The sequence below is a fragment of the Lissotriton helveticus genome, chromosome 11 (genome assembly GCF_964261635.1).
Source record: "Lissotriton helveticus chromosome 11, aLisHel1.1, whole genome shotgun sequence".
Taxonomy (NCBI): Eukaryota; Metazoa; Chordata; class Amphibia; order Caudata; family Salamandridae; genus Lissotriton; species Lissotriton helveticus.
The window spans coordinates 219,685,842-219,699,802 of record NC_136072.1 but is presented as its reverse complement, the minus strand read 5'-3'; the positions used below and the strand labels follow the sequence as shown (position 1 = coordinate 219,699,802).

The window sequence follows — 13,961 nt, the reverse complement described above, 5'->3', positions numbered from 1 at the left end:
TGCACTCTCATGAGAGAGCCCATCTCAGCTCCTGCACTCTCATGAGAGAGCCCTGCTCTCTCTCTCTGCTCCTGCACTCTCACGAGAGAGCCCATCTCTGCTCCTGCACTCTCACGAGAGAGCCCATCTCTGCTCCTGCACTCTCACGAGAGAGCCCATCTCTGCTCCTGCACTCTCATGAGAGAGCCCTGCTCTCTCTCTGCTCCTGCACTCTCACGAGAGAGCCCATCTCTGCTCCTGCACTCTCATGGGAGAGCCCCATTCCCCCTGATTGAAAGCAGCTGCACTGCTCCCGCACTCTCCAGTGCAGCGGAGCACGGGCGCTCACTCACAGCAGGTGCAGCGCATCCCGCGGTCTCGCGTGGGCTCTCGCGGACTGTGACGGAGCGCCCACTCCATCCTCCGGGAGGGATGCGCCCGTGATGAGATGGCACCGCGGCTCCTAATTTTACCTGCTCAGCATTTCTCGGTCCGCGGACTGTTGGAGGCGCATCTCGCAGCATCGATTTAGAAGCAGCGCCGGTCGAGAGGCCAGCCAGACGGGGCACGGCTCCCGGGAGGGGTTAATCATGAAGTGGCAGCTTCAGTGCGCCTGACTGCCTGGACCCCCTCCCCCCGAGCATCAGTCACATTCAGAAGATTCGCAAACACTCTCTAATCCGCTCTCTTTCCCAAGTTGACTGCTGTAATCCGTTTAGTTGGATCCCAGGAGCTGAGCGCCGTCCTGCACGAGACGCCGCAGGTAGAGTGTCCGCGCGCACCCTAAAGCTCTGGGGTAAAGCAGCCGAGCGCGCGAGCCCCGCGGAGCACAGCAGCGCTGACTGAGCGCCGTCCTGCGCAAGACTCCGCGGGCCGCAGGTGGAGTGGCCGCGCGCACCCTAGAGCCCCGGGATAAAGCCAGCCGAGCGCGCGAGCCCCGCGGAGCTCACTCAGCACGCGCCTGCCTGGACCGCGGAGAGGCTGCCGGTCTCGCCGTCACCCGCCGTGACACCCGGGCCGCGAGCCCCGGGCCGGCCGCGGAGCCATGCAAGTGTCCATCGCCTGCACGGAGCACAACTTGAAAGGCCGCAATGGGGACGAGCGGCACAGCAAGCAGAACTCCGGCGGCTCCAACGTGGTGAACGCGGCGCGCGCCCGGTTCCGCACCGTGGCCATCATCGCGCGCAGCCTGGGCACCTTCACGCCCCAGCACCACATCTCGCTGAAGGAGTCCACAGCCAAGCAGACTGGCATGAAATATAGGTAGGGGACTCGCTGCTGCTTCGTTCACACCGCTAGCTCCGGCGCGTTACTTCACGACATAGCGCTTGGTACAGGTGAAATGCACGTGGGGTGAGGGAAATCCTATAGAAGTTGTTGCCTCTGTTGGGAAAGTTTGGAGACACAGTATCAGGGTTATGGGCTTCTGAATGGACACATTTATAGATGAATGCATGAATTACCCAATCAGAATACTTCTGCAACTTGCAGGTGGAGCCGTCATTTCAGGTAGCTGCTTTATCTCACACCCTTACTAAGCCACTTTATTTAGAAAAAAACAAATTTCAACTTTTTAAAATTATGTGTACACTCCTTCAAGCGAGGCAGGGCGTGGGAAATATAATTCGCAGAGGCACTCCATTCATTCGTTCATTCATTCTTAGGTAGCGCCAAGACGTTCCACACTGGCATTTCCCAGTTTTTAATCAGCCAGAGGTGTTCTGTATGCATGTGGTATTTGTACAGCACCAACCAAACCAAACGTATAGATGTGTACACTCCATCGAGCGAGGCAGGGCATGGGAAATATAATTCGCGGAGGCACCCCATTCATTTGTTCATTCATTCATTCTTAGGTAGCGCCAAGACGTTCCACACTGGTATTTCCCAGTTTTTAATCAGCCAGAGGTGTTCTGTATGCATGTGGTATTTGTACAGCACCAACCAAACCAAACGTATAGATTCAGGCACACCTTGCTATCATTAAAATGGATGGCATGGGGCTACAGTAGAACTGCCTGGCAGGAGTTCTCTGTGTTTAATAGGGCAGAACCACTGCTAATCAGCCCTACTACTTTCTTTGTAAAAGACATTATGCGTGGTTATGTGTCATGCTTCAACACGACTAATGGAACAGCGCCCCATTTAATCAGCCTCACACTGGCACCTTTAAGCAAACAAAAATAATAAGTATAACTCATGCTACAGAGTGATTCATGAAGGAAAAAAGCAGGACCAAATTGACAAGGGGATTTTGGCCTAGAAACACTTATATAGCCAGGGGCACTGGAATTATGCACAGAAGAGGACCAAATTATGTGGCAGTGTTGACTAAATTATGCGGCAAGGAAAGGCAAATTATGCTACATAATGCAGCACATTTTGTTCTAGTACTACTTTATTATTTTATTATTTTTACACCTGATAACAGTGTCCAAGAAAATGTTTAACCTTAAATAGTACCAATTTAACACCCAAATAGAGTGATTCACAACTGAAAGATGACCAGTCAAACTTTGCAAAACAGTCTTTCAGTGCACAGGAGTTGCCATATTTTCTGTAACTTTTGATCCATTTGAGCAGGAACAATTATTTTAGTTAAAATCTGCAGATTATACAGTAAATCATGAATTGTGTGGCAAATGCGGTAAATCCAGAATTATGCGAAATTTGCAGCAGTCGCAGAATCTCAGAATTCCAGTGGCCGTGTAATATAGCTAAAAATGGCTGTGCTATATGCCTGTTAGGTACTCACAAAAGTCTACTTGCCAGGCTGCCCTTTAATTCCTGCGTAATAGTATGCTATATGTTTGCAATATATAAGTACCACATAATTACTAACTTAACTTCTGCTCCCAGGTCCCAGCTACGTCTCCTATCACTCATTGATTGTATGCTGGTCTTTGCCCTTAACAGTGGCCTACAGCCTTTCGACAAGGTTCAAGCTCTACAAATACCACATACTTACATAATAATGCATGACTGTGTCCTGCTTCAGAGGCGTTATTAGATTGTGTGAAATTCTTGTCATTTACTTGGCTTAAAAATGTGTAATTTCTGCAAATTGCGTGAAAGGACACGTTATTATGTGAAAGGGCAATCCATTATTTTGCACTATATTTCAGAAACAAAGGCGCCCTCTTGTCAATTTTTGATGCAGATACATTCCTGCTACAAAAAAGTAGCACAAAAAAAGCAGAAACACTGCGAACAACAGCTGTTTGTGTTCTGTTGTTTGCATGTTTTTTCGCAGTAATTTCTGTTGCAAGTGGTGCATTCAAAGTGCATTTTTACCATACAAAGTGGGTAGTTGTGCAAAGCCGCTTAATGGTGTGAGTTGGGGTATTTTCGTGTAACAAGCGTAACACAAAGTTCCAGAAATTATACAAATTACGATTAGTGTTTTTAACATTTTGCCCAGGCCTAGTAATTGCAAAGCATGATGAGACTTGTGAGACTGTGAACTCTCATAAACATTTTGTGAGTATTCTTAAACTACCCCCCCCCCATACCATAGAGATTTGATTGCTTAAGGCTGAAGTCAATTAATTTCTAGGGCAGAAAGAGAACTGAAACACTCTCAAGCTTACTGGGTGTGCAGGGAAAATCGTTCCTCCATTGGGAATCATGATTGCACTGTGGAGCAAAAATGTACACTTACACAACATCAACAATGGCATTCCCCAATGCGGAATTGTGCTGTGTGTAGATGTCTCTATTGGGAAAATGCCCATATCTGAAAAAGTCAGTTCACTTTCCCAGTACTACTGGAAACCTGTAACCAGAAAGCAGTGCTTAATTTGTAACAAAAATAAGTTCCAGGGCTCTTGTCAGGAGGCCACTGCAGCTTGCACCACATATTGCCCCTGCCAAACACTGCCAGTGGCACTACAAACACAGCTAAAAATCAACACAATCCTACACTTGTGACAATTCAGACTATTCCAGGACCCCAAAGCTATAAGAATTGTTTGGGCAGTAGATATTTATCATTTTTTTATGTATATTGAATTATTAAACAACTGTTGTTTTGCTCATCTCCAAATTGGATGGACAGTGCCACCATGTGGCAGCCTGAAACAAGTGCCGGTGTTGACAATGAAGTGCCGGTGCCGAGCACCAGAAACCACTGGCTCAAATTAAGAACTTTTAGAAAGGTTGTGCAATTGAAAGAAGTGTAAAAGTATATTGAATTGGAGGTGCAAGTCTCTGTCCAAAATTATACTTTTCTGCAAATCATGGTCTTTTGGAAGCCAGGCCTGAAGTACTTACGAGCCTTGCTTCACTGTGTTTGCTGGCCTAGTACCATTAGGCAAGGAGCATAGCACAAAATAATAGGGCCCTGCGACAAAATGTGATGAGGTCCATGAATTTCAAATATCTCACAGATATTCATTGACTTTGGACTGAATGGGTGGCCCCTGACAGATTGGGGGGCCGCCTGGTGTGTTGGGAATACCCTGTACCATAGGGGCTGCAGTGGCCTGCGTTACGCCTCAGCATTGTTCAGACGTGCTGTAATGCATTTACTGGGACATCACAAGTGCTGATATAGCTTATATGGGAAACAACCATTACAACGCAGTCATTACAACGCACTACCTTTACAACGCGGCTGTTACAACGCAACTGCATTTACATTACAACGCAGACATTACAAAGCATGTTAGTACAATGCATTCCATTAAAACGCATACCATTACAACACATGCCATTACAACACATTGTAAAGTAAGTAATGGAGTTTTTAAAAGTTTTAGGTTGGGCATGGGTTTGGTGGTACATGGAAATAGTAATTTTTACCCCAATACTATACAACACTTACCCTACAGTTGCATTCACTGGAGTGGGAATAGTAATGTTTACCCCTACACTATCCAACACTTACCCCACTGTTACCCTAAAAGTATTATGCGTTGTAATGGTATGCATTGTAATGGAATACGTTGTAATGGAATGCGTTGTAAAGGTAGTTTCTAAAAATGCATTGTAATGGCGTGTTGTAAAATCATGCTTTGTAAAGGTAGCTGCAATGTAAAACCCGCATTGTAAAGGCATGCATTGTAATTGTTTGCGTTGTAACGTCATATATTCAGCTTATATAGCTTATTTAGCGTGTGCTAAATGGTACAGTTGACACTTTCCATCAGCTGTCATTTAAGTAACATTTTAGTCTCATCCTCCATCATCCCACCCCTATACATTTATAGGGTAAGTAAGGCCCAGATTCAGTGCTTTACTACAGTGCACTTTTGTTAGCAGTTTTCAATATGATTGTAATATTGTGAAACGCTCTTGCAGGAGTCACGATAACGCAAGCAAAACATGTGCAAAATCTATTTTATCCTGTTAGTCCCCTGCTCCTACTACCCGGGTCATAATCGGGTGCAAAAATACACCCAATAGCCCTCGCTAATGTAATTTGGAAATGAATAGTTTGCACTGGTGATTACTTTCTGGATCTAAAAAGCTGGTATGTGGTCCGACAAACCGATGTGCTGAAAATGTTGGTAACATTTTAAAACTTTATCACAATTCACTGCAGACAGAAAATTAAAATTCCTCCTACTTTGGCCATACCTCTAAGGTACAAGTGAGTGAAACTAGTGGGTTTCTTTCCAGGCTTTTCACTTTTTCTACCTTCCATTTTTTTTCTTCTTCCCTGCCTTTTTCTTTTTCCTCTACTTTGTTTCTATTCTCTCTCTCCCTCGCTTTCTGTTTACACCTGTCTCTCTCCTTTCTTCCAGTTACCATCACTACTCATTTCCCCTTTTCATCACTGTAGCTCCAGCCCTCGACCCCCACTTCTTCGCTCTGTCACAGGTTTCTGGTAAGATCTTATTTAGGAGCGCAGCTGTCTCCAGATATCCTGTGATCATACTTAAAAGGGCTTTAAGATGCACCCCCAGGGGAGAAGCTTTGACACCTTCCACATGCTGGCAGTCAGAAGTACATGTTTTGATAGAGGAGAAATTGTGTTCTTCCACAAAAAAGTGCTTGCCGTCCACACAGCTGTGATTATTGGGTTTATTTTTCAGCTTACGGGGCCAGCCAGAGCAAGCTGCCTGAGCTTGAACTTTCAGGGTAACACACACAGCACTGTAATGCTACTGCAGTGTATTAGATTAATAGATCATTTACTGTTTTTGTTTATCTTTGACAGCAGCAACACCGGGAGAAGGTCAGACAGTAACTTTAAACCAGGCCTGGACTGGCCGTTGCGGGCACCAGGCAATCCCCCGGTGCTCCGCAAGGGTGGGGGCCGGTTTTGGGCCCTGGGGGCCGGTTTTGTTACAGGGCCGTTTTTGCGGCATAGCTGCAAAATCGGCCCTGTAACAAAATCGGCCGAAAAACAGACCCCGGCAAAGAACTCGGCGGCACCCCCACGGGGCCGCCGAGCAATTTGACAGGGCCGGTTTTGGTTCTCAGTCCGGCCCTGCTTTAAACTTCAGAGTAGAGGTTAGTGTTTGAGAGACCAGGGCTACATTAATCATAAAGGATTTTTAGGTTTGGTTTGACAGTGCAACAGGAGAATGACCTTATGTGATTAACAACAAAAGAGGAGCTTCCAGCTTCCTAGTGAGAAAGGTACTTAGCCTCGATCCACATGCTTGTTTCCCTGAGTATAGGATTGGATTTGGCCGAATTTGTGGGAGTCCACTAAAAAGACTGATCAAATTGCACTTTTTTGCTTGCGGCAAAGTTTATACTCTGTACAGCAGGACTGAGTTGGTTGTTCACGGCTATAGGGCTGAGCTGTTTACTGTGAAATGTTATGTTAAGGCACTAGGCCTGATGTATTTATTGTGAAAAGCATATGTTAAAGCCGATAGGCATTCAAGGGTGGATTGTTATTAATGTAGATTAAAGCCTAGAGAAAGGTATTTTGTTGTATGGGATCTACAGATTACTGTAGTGGGCAATGGTTTTGGTGTTGGTCACGCATTGTGAGAAACCGTGGATTTAAAAGGTTTGTTAGAGTCCCTGTTTGGCTTTTGTTAGAAAGATAGAGTTTTGCTTAGTCTACTGTAATTTTGTATACTTTTCTAATTTTAACTGTGTATCTGCTGGTTGCCTTGTGGAAAAGCCAGGGCCCCTGGAATTACGCGACAGGGGAGGACCAAATTATGCAGCATCATAGATTAAATTATTCAGCAAGAGATTCCAAATTATACCACCTAATCTGACACATTTTATAATAGTATTACTTCATATTTTTAGTGATTTTTCGTATGTTAATACTGGACAAAGGTTTCACCTCATTAGTACCAGTTTATCATCCAACTACGTCAATGAGCAAGTGAAAGAAGACCAGCCATTCTTTGCATAAGGCCCTCAACTTCGCAGCAACACAGGTCGCTGCAATTTTAGTAATTTTTGATCAGTTTGAGGTAGAAAAAAATTATTTTGTTAAAATGTGCAGATTATGCAGCAGATGGCGGATTTTGTGGCAAATGAGACAAATCCATAATTATGCAGAAAATGCCTCTGAGTCCCATAATTCCAGTGGCTCTGTGAAAAGCTTACGTGTAGTTTAGGCCTGAGTTGGTTATGGCAATAAGCTATATATGCCTGTTTAGTGCACTGGAAATGTTATGTCTGATGTCATGAATCTTATCTAACTAAACAGCCTCAAGTGCAATTCCGAGAAATCTGAGGTACTCTTTTTTGGGTGTGATACCGAGCCCAATTGGCAGGACTGGTGGCCCATTGACATGTTTCCTCCGACTTGCTCCTCCAAGACGGCCAAGAACTTGGGGGTCAAGATGGACAATGGGCTTTCTTTAAAATCTCAGATTTTGGGGGTGTCAGGCACCTGTTTCGGCCTCCTCAGGATGCTGCGGAGGTTTCTCCCCCTGTTGTCCGAGGAGCACAGGAGGCTGACGGTACAGGCTCTGATTGGGTCCAGGTTGGATTACTCCAACATTCTCTACTTGGGCCTACCAGAATACCTGTTGCAGCGGCTCCAAGTGGTACAGAATGCGGCGGCAAGAGCTATTTTTGGCTTAAATAGGCGGGCTAGTGCAACGTAGCTGTTGAAGACATTGCACTGGCTTCCAGTACGGAAACGGATTGCCTTTAAGGCTCTGACCTTGGCTTACAAGGCCCTTCACGCGATGGGAGCAAAATATCTGCAAAAGAGAATGACTTTTTATCAGCCAACTCGCTCCTTGAGGTCTGAGTCTCTGCTCCTGGCGGTTGTCCCGCGAGTGAAGAAAGCCCGCTCGGGTGGCCGCTCCTTCGGTTTACTTGCACCACAGCTGTGGAACTCCTTGCCGCTTTCGCTGCGGGGAGCAACCAGCTTACTGGCTTTTAGAAAGGATCTTAAGACGTGGCTTTTTACTCAGTAGACGTTATTTGGTCTGCTTTTTAGGTCTTCACTGTTCTGTCCCCTTTTAAACGTGTTATGTTATTATGATGCAGCACTCCTTTACCAAAAAGCGCCGGGATACTCTTTTTGAGTCGCCGTGCGCTATACAAAAGATTAAATAACATAACATAACATAACATCTGCTTCTTTATAAACATTATGAAAAAGGCAATATATCTATCTTATGAGTTGTGAAAAGCATATGTTAAAGCAAGCTAGCGTTTAACATTTGGTTGTTATCGCTTTGCTATATAGGCTGGTACTTTGTTGAATGTAATCACGCATATTACTGAAGTAGGCATTTTGGCGTTGGCACTCACTCTGACAACCCTAGGGGGTTTTACTGTGATAATTCTTGTTAGGCCTCCTTGAGAGTGGCTGTTAATTGTTGTGCAAGCTGTATTTTTCAACATATCTACCTTTCTAGAATTGTATGCGTGATGAATGTTAAAAGCTTGCATTAAAGACACTAGGCTTTTATAGATGGATAATTATTACGCTGTGCTAAAGCCTGTAGACAGCTATTTTGTTACACGGAGTTCCACAGACTACCGTACAGTGGTTAATTTGTCAGGAGGCATCTTCCACCAGCCCATTTCTCCTGTTGGTGCTGCCTAACACAGAACCAATAACCCTACAAGTGGGGTGGAGTTGTGGCATAAGGGTCAGAGCTGTCGACTTCAGAGCTGGGGAACCAGGTTCAAGTCTCGGCATTGGCTCAACATCCTGTTATTCTGTGCGAATCACTTAATCTCCCTGTGCCCACCAAAAATGAATGTGTCCTGTACCAGTGCTGAGCACCGGAAACCACAGGCTCAAATTAAGCACTGCTATGAATAGTGTGACTGCACTCCTTATTTATTTTCAACGTCTTCCTAGTTTATGAATAATAATACTAAAAATTTTTGAAAAAAGTGCGTGCATCTACCTTATGAAGAGATGGTACGCCCCACTCTTTAAGTTACAAAATACACACGAGGGCTGTAGGGACACCACAGCCTAGATAGAGCACAGCTTTTGGACAATCAATGTCTCATTTTGTTTCCCACAATCTGTATCATAATAATGAAACAAAAATTGTATCACCAATTATACCTGTGTGTATTGTTTTTGTATTTCAAAACAATTTCATCAACATATCAATGTCGATAACAATGAAATCTACTCTGATTTCAAAATTCACTTCCAACATCACAATTATACATGTGATAGAGTTATATCATAATTCAAATGTAATACATGTAAATTTACAAACAGAAACAATTCCATTGCATTTCGGGTTCTGGACTGAACCCTTCGTCAGGGGATGAGTATAGAGTCCTTGCGATAAAGACTCAAACAAGATTGCAGTCCTCCACAGCGATCTACAACACAATTATATATGGTTACATATAGATACAATTGAAATTCACACTCTTAAAAGAGGTAGAAAAACATGTGAAGTGTGTTACTATTAAGAGGAATGTAAGATCCTAAAAAAACAAAGATCATAAAAAGCAAAAAGCGTTACCCAATCTAACCATAAGGAAGTGCAAATGTAATTAAAAAAGACATTATTACTAAGACACAAATGAAATTTCGAAAAGGAAAAAAGACCCAGCGTCTCAGTGAAAAAGACAGAAGCGCCACGGATAACAACATGCAAACAAGCCATATTAGCCTCAATGTATACAACCAAGCAATTACAAAGGTCAACCAGCATTACGGTGCCGTGATACACTCCTTATATCCCAATCGTTAATCTGAAAAATATGCAGGCCATTAATGCTGAAACGCTTACCCAAGCGCGATCTGATTGTCTGTGAATAAGAAAGTATCTGTCAGTGAACTTCCTAATCACTATGGTGACATGTTGTGCGCTCAAAAGTAAAACTATCTTACCCATACTTGGAACAAAAGGCGGAAATAATCAATTCATGTCGAGTCAGGAAATTCCTAGGGTTTAAACAATATGTTAACTAACATGTAACTTAATTATGATGTGGAAAAGGATACCATAACTTCAACACAACGTAATCGACTTACAGAGAAAAGATGTAGTCACTTCACCGGATGCTTTAGCTACAGCCGTAGCCGAACTTTTCTTACATCAAAGTTCTCTGAAAAATGTGAAAGAAAAACGATGCTATTTTAAATTTACCTTACTAGTGTATATAAATACTGGCACGTATGTATGAGTTGCAAACCGAGTTCTCACCTTGACAAACGAACAAACCGCCGACGCCAACCTCAAACGCTAAACTGCAATAGTAGTGCGCATGTGCCCAAGTTCCCGGGTCTGTTTAAAGAGGCCGTATTATTTTGACGCGCGTCACGTGATTACACTTCAGCAACCGCGGAAGAAGAGGGTGGGTATCATCAGGAACCTTTTGTCCCGTTGTGAGGAAATCATGTTATGTCCATAAAGTTGATTGGAAAATCTTCTTCTTCCGCGGTTGCCGAGGTGTAATCACGTGACACACGTCAAAATAATACGGTCTCTTTAAACGGACCCGGGAACTTGGGCACATGCACACTACTATTGCAGTTTAGCGTTTGAGGTTGGCGTCGGCGGTTTGTTCGTTTGTCAAGGTGAGAACTCGGTTTGCAATTCATACATACGTGCCAGTATTTATATACACTAGTAAGGTAAATTTAAAATAGCATCGTTTTTCTTTGACATTTTTCAGAGAACTTTGATGTAAGAAAAGTTCGGCTACGGCTGTAGCTAAAGCATCCGGTGAAGTGACTACATCTTTTCTCTGTAAGTCGATTACGTCGTGTTGAAGTTATGGTATCCTTTTTCACATCATAATTAAGTTACATGTTAGTTAACATATCATTTAAACCCTAGGAGTTTCCTGACTCGACATGAATTGATTATTTCCGCCTTTTGTTCCAAGTAAGGGTAAGATAGTTTTACTTTTGAGCACACAACATGTCACCATAGTGATTAGGAAGTTCACTGACAGGTACTTTCTTATTCACAGACAATCATATCGCGCTTGGGTAAGCGTTTCACCATTAATGGCCTGCATATTTTTCAGATTAACGAATGGGATATAAGCAGTGTATCACGGCACCGTAATGCTGGTTGACCTTTGTAATTGCTTGGTTGTATACATTGAAGCTAATATGGCTTGTTTGCATGTTGTTATCCGTGGCGCTTCTGTCTTTTTCACTGAGACGCTGGATCTTTTTTCCTTTTCCTCTTCGAAATTTCATTTGTGTCTTAGTAATAATGTCTTTTTTAATTACTTTTGCACTTCCTAATGGTTAGATTGGGTTACCCCTTTTGCTTTTTATGATCTTTGTTTTTTTAGGATCTTACATTCCTCTTAATAGTAACACACTTCACATGTTTTTCTATCTCTTTTAAGAGTGCGAATTCGGGGGGCGTGGCTTGCAGCCGAACATGGTGGCAGCCTGAAGGGCAAGCTCCGTTGAAGACGCGGCCTCTCCGAATATCCGCACACTATTCCGTGCTCATTACGGTCTCTGTGAGAGGGACCCGAGGCCCAGGACCGGGCGGAACAGACGGCAGCAACTCCAGCCGAAATCCGGCGCTGGATAAAGAAGTTCTGACTGGCGGCGACTGCGGCCTAGAAGGAGGTGTGCAGCCGGGGATTTTCCTGTGCAAGTGCCCGACCGGAAGTGCCGAAGATTCAACCACCCTGGACCGGAAGCACCCGGTCGGCGGACGAAGGGAAGAGGGGCATCCGAGACACAGCCGGAAAGACTGACCGGAGTGCTCCGAGCCTGGTAGGAGGCAACTGAGAGGCGAGAAGGAGCTCCGCGGCGCCTGCGTGAACAATCGGAGGCCGGCGAACACTGAAGGCGGGTCTCGGGTTTGAAACCGACCGAGACGGACCCCCGGGGCTGAGATACTCTGGTGCCTGCATTGCGAGGTGAGACAGCGGTGAGCGCAATACACGCGCCTGGACCTGAGGGGCTTGTAGCGCCTCGCGCCAAGGACCGGGGTGCAGCGTGAGGCCGGGTGGGTCCTTGCTCCCCGAAGTTGCGGGGCCACACGAAAAAACAGCACTCACCGGGGCAATTGCGGATGCGTATCCAAGCACGGCGCTGCTGGCCCCTGATAGTACGGTGGGACCCGGGACGGAGTAGGCTGCAGAGGGAGAGTGGAGAAAACAGGGCATAAACGAACACAGTAACTCATGAACGCTCTGGAAAGCTCGGCTGGGCAGTAGATATCGAGGATAGTAATAACGTGGGGCCCTTAACATGACAAGTGAGCGCCCCTCGCACCCTTGGGCTGGCAGTTGCGGGCATCAACCGTAAGACCTGTCGCACATACCGTGGATATACTTGGTGAGAGGAAGAGCCCGGACGGTGGCGGCACGACGGTAAACTCAACAGTAAGCTAGTCTCACGCTGACGATCTCTCTGTTCAGGGGCCACCAATTAGCGGCCTGCTAACGCATCAGTGAGTGCAATACTGGCACCCCACGCCCGATTGACGGTGCATTGACCTGTTTCCAAACCAAGTGCCTTAAGGTGCGACAAGAACTGTCCGTGGTACAGAATCCCAGAGTGCCACTCCAGCATCGCACGACAAGACCCACGCTTTTCTAGCCAGTCGGTCCACGGTGTACAGTCTGCAGCGTGGTCCAGAACAATCAGCATGGCAGGCAGAGGTGGCAAAGGAGGCACCACGCAAACCCGGATCGATAGGTTCGCCTGTGACAAGAGTGTCTCTCCCACGGCGGATGGGAGGGCGGGTAAATCAACGGAGACCACGGGCGGAAAGAAGGCGACGCTGGACGATGTGATGCAGGCCCTGGCGCAGGTCCAAGCAACAGTGGGCACGATTTCCACCGAGATCACCCTCATCAGGGCGGACTTCCACAAAATGTCCGAAAAGGTGAGCTCCATGGAGGTGGTTACAAAATCTCTGGTAGAAGACGTCTCAGAGCTTCAAACGGCGATGGAGAAGATGTCGATGGAGAACAAAGTGTTGCGGGACAGACTGGACGATCAGGAAGGGCGCTCTGGGAGGAACAATGTACGGATCCTTGGGGTTCCGGAATCGGAAGGCACAAAAGCAATGGACCTCTACGTAGAGGACTTGATAAAGAACGAACTCAAACCCAGGGGCCTGTCCACCTTCTTTTCCGTTGAGAGAGCGCATCGGGTCCCAGGGGGGAGACCGAAACTTGGCGCTAATCCGCGACCGATCCTGGCTAAACTGTTCAACTTCAGAGATCGAGACGCAATCTTGCAGACGGCCCGAGTGGCTCCGCCGATAAAAATCCAAAACTCAACGGTGGCCTTCTTTCCGGACTATACAGCCGAAGTTGCACGTCGCAGGAGAACGTTTTTGGATGTCAAAAAGGAACTTAGGTCGCGAGAGATTCCGTACTCAATGCTGTTCCCGGCCAGACTGCGTGTAGTGGCAGATAACAAGACTTGGTTTTTTAATACTCCCGAGGTAGCCCGAGACTGGCTGGATGGGTGGAGGCCGGCAGGTCAACCGCGCCGATCCCAAAGGACGCACAAGGATCAAAGGGCCGGAAGCTCTCCGAACTCTCAAACATCAGGGCATGAAATGGAGGAACGCTCGCCGGTGAGAAGAACTGAGGCAGAAGATGCTGAGGAGGAACAGTAACGGCCC

At 45.9% G+C, this 13,961-nt stretch overlaps 1 protein-coding gene across 1 annotated transcript in view; it reads left to right on the top strand.

Moving 5' to 3' along the window:
- Positions 1-988: 988 nt before the first annotated feature.
- The window catches only part of KCNAB1 (potassium voltage-gated channel subfamily A regulatory beta subunit 1), a 752,409-nt gene continuing 739,436 nt past the window's right edge, over positions 989-13,961 (top strand). Inside the window, exon 1 of the mRNA XM_078666222.1 lies at positions 989-1,242. Coding sequence (XP_078522348.1) covers positions 1,025-1,242 — 218 coding nt within the window. The 5' untranslated portion in view covers positions 989-1,024. The remainder of the gene's footprint in view (positions 1,243-13,961) is intronic.